Below are 2,976 nucleotides of genomic sequence, written 5' to 3'. Positions count from 1 at the left end.
GGGGGGGCAAGAAATTCTCTATTCGCGTAAAAAGGAAGATTGGTTTATTCATTCAATTTCTCTGAAATTAGTTTTTAGAGGCGTCGCTACGCATTGGTACACGGGGCCCGTGTCCAAATTCTAATTGACAGTGCTCCGAATCCTCAGTCGGTGTCTTAAAATATCAGAACAGAAAACTTAAATACCTAATAGTTCTCGGATGGGCTCGAGTAAAAATAACTCCGAGTAGTTTTACGCAAAATTCAATAAACAAAGAAACAAAACCAGGTTTAAGAATAAACTCCTTAGCTAGTCAGCTTTCTTTAAGATTAATATTTACTTATTTCAAATTTGTCATATCAACATTTATGCTAAAATTAAACTGAGTATGTTTAGGAATGAAAGCCTAAGTTTTACATGAAGTTATTTTTTCAGGTGGCTTGGTCTCAGATCTTGGGGAATTGGATGGTGTGCAACTCTGGGATGCACTCTCCAAAAATCTCCCATCGCAAAGGACTGAAATACTCCACAATATTGATCCCATCTGGAAAGTGGCAGCCTTGAGAGTTGGCGATTTCAAACTTGTACAAGGTACAGTGTTCCATGGCAAGTACGATAAGTGGTTTGGTCCATCTGGAAGAACTTCAACCAAGAACAAATTCCGTGCGCATAATAAAACATCTGAAGATATTCAGAAACTACGAAATATGTGCCTAAATTCTGTGACAGCCAAAACGTTAAAAGAGATAGGAAGAAGCCTTTCAGCAGAGTTCTGCTCGTTACCAGAAGCGATCCAGGTTAATTGTGGAACTAAACCAACTAATGCTTCTAGAAACTGCCAACCAAACAAGAATCCTTGTGTTTATAACATCAAAGAAGATCCGTGTGAGTACAACAATCTTGCGCAGATACATCCAGAGGCAAGTGTTTTTCTTTAACAGTTAATACAACAATTACTGGTATTAGTTTAATTAACACATGCAGTAAACTGTTGTACAATATTCGCCATTATTTTTCCTTTTGCTAAAAATAAATTTCAACAAACTTTATGTTTCACTAGGCACAATTGAAGTAACTCTTCGTTTTTAACATGTAAATACCATCACTAAATCTATCAAAATCGAAAAAAGAACAATTATTTTTATCTTACATTATTTTTATTTTACAGATTACAAATTCTCTATCACAGCGACTTCAAGAGTACAACAAAACAGCTGTTGCCCCAGGCAACAAACCAGCCGATCCATTTGCAGTTCCTTTGTTTCATGATTTTACATGGGTGAACTGGATGGATAAGCATTGAAAGCGTTTTTTCTTCTTATTCGTGTTGCTTTCAGAAAATGATAAGCTTTGAATAATATCGGATAGCTCAATGTTTTACACATCTCTTTGAATTTCGAAAAATAATTTAAAATATAAAGTAAATTCCACATTATGTTTGTTTGTAATTAAGCACAAAGCTACACAATGGACTATATGTGCTCTGCCCACCACGAGTATCGAGACACGGATTCTAGCGTTGTAAGTCCGCAGACATACCGCTGTGCCATTGATGGGGGGGGGGGCGGCTCCACATTCTGTCTAAAATTAAGATTTTTTCATACCAATTCTCCGTTGAACAACCAAGCAGGTTTCCCTTATTCTGAGGGTTTAATAAACAAATTACAACGAGCAAAACAAATATGTCTAGACTTAAATATAAACAAAAATTATTAAATTTAATTTATGATGGTTTTATCTGGTCCAGGCGCGGACTGACCACCGAGAAAAATCACGGTGGACTTCGTTGGAAAAGCACGTAAAAATAGATTCATGTTCTGTCAACACAACAGAAAAACAATTATTTGTCTCGTGTCATCACATTAACTTTTAAATTAACGTTTGTGTTAATTCTATCAATAATGACATGCATCGTAAAGGATTTACTTGAGGATATTTCTGCTGAAGACGTTATCTCTGATCTTGTGAACTATATATATAACTAGTGTTCTAACATTAAATTTCATATACTTCTTAAGTAAGTATATCTGTTATTTTTATGACAAGTTTGTGTGCCCCCTCCCTCTAGCTTTTTCCCGCTAGAATTTTGGAGTCCAGTTTGTCCCTGAGCTTGTTGGGTTGCTGTTTCAAGTTATAGTTTGCTCCACCTCCAAATACCTCTTCAAACAAGATTTGGCTATTTCTTAATTTCTTTAGTGCATATTGGAGGATAAAATATATTTGAATATTGAAGGTTTGTATTGACAGTTTGTGTTTTAGTGGAACACTCCTGAAGAACAATAAAAGAAGAAAAATCACAGATTTGGTGTTACAAGGTCGTTTATTACTACTATTAATATTTGATTCTTTTTTGTTTTGGATTTAGTGGCGCTTTCGAGCCAAGATTTATGAAATTTCCTTAGTCTTATCCATAAATATAATTATTATATTCAAATTATATTTATATGTTTTTTTATTAACTTTGTTTAGCATAAATATTTCACTCATTAAATAATTCCAAATTGTTGGGCTTGTACTGTTGATATCACATGAACTTGGTAACTTGAATTTCCTCTACCAGCTATATTATATTTTAAAAAACAAAACGATACAATGGGTGAAAAGTATAATTCGTGATTTTCATTACGTCATCCTATTCGGACTGCAAAAATTCAGCATAAGCAGAAACTTCTTAGTTGATAATTACTTGAAATCCAAAATACGATACTTGTACGGGCCCGGCATGGCCAGGTGGTTAGGGAGCTCGATATAATGTGACGGTCAGTCCCACTATTCGTTAGTAAAAGAGTAGCCCAAGAGTTGGCGGTGGGTGGTGATGACTAGCTGCCTTCCCTTCACTGCTAAATTAGGGACGGTTAGTGCAGATAGCCCTCGTGTAGATTTGCGTGAAATTCAAAACAAACCTACTTGTACGATACACTAAATTAACATTTTCGGGCTTGTGTATCAGGGGCCCGTCTGATCCACAATTGCAAGTCTGAAAAGTCCCACCTGTGA

At 35.6% G+C, this 2,976-nt stretch overlaps 1 protein-coding gene across 1 annotated transcript in view; it reads left to right on the top strand.

Moving 5' to 3' along the window:
- LOC106465186 (arylsulfatase B-like) overlaps nucleotides 1–2,735 on the top strand; it is a 35,400-nt gene extending 32,665 nt beyond the window's left edge. The window contains exons 9-10 of the mRNA XM_022393035.1: nucleotides 415–899; nucleotides 1,148–2,735. Coding sequence (XP_022248743.1) covers nucleotides 415–899; nucleotides 1,148–1,282 — 620 coding nt within the window. The 3' untranslated portion in view covers nucleotides 1,283–2,735. The remainder of the gene's footprint in view (nucleotides 1–414; nucleotides 900–1,147) is intronic.
- The last annotated feature ends 241 nt before the right edge of the window (nucleotides 2,736–2,976 follow it).

This window comes from Limulus polyphemus, unplaced genomic scaffold (genome assembly GCF_000517525.1).
Source record: "Limulus polyphemus unplaced genomic scaffold, Limulus_polyphemus-2.1.2 Scaffold1862, whole genome shotgun sequence".
Classification (NCBI taxonomy): Eukaryota; Metazoa; Arthropoda; class Merostomata; order Xiphosura; family Limulidae; genus Limulus; species Limulus polyphemus.
This window is presented reverse-complemented; position numbering and strand designations above follow the sequence as displayed.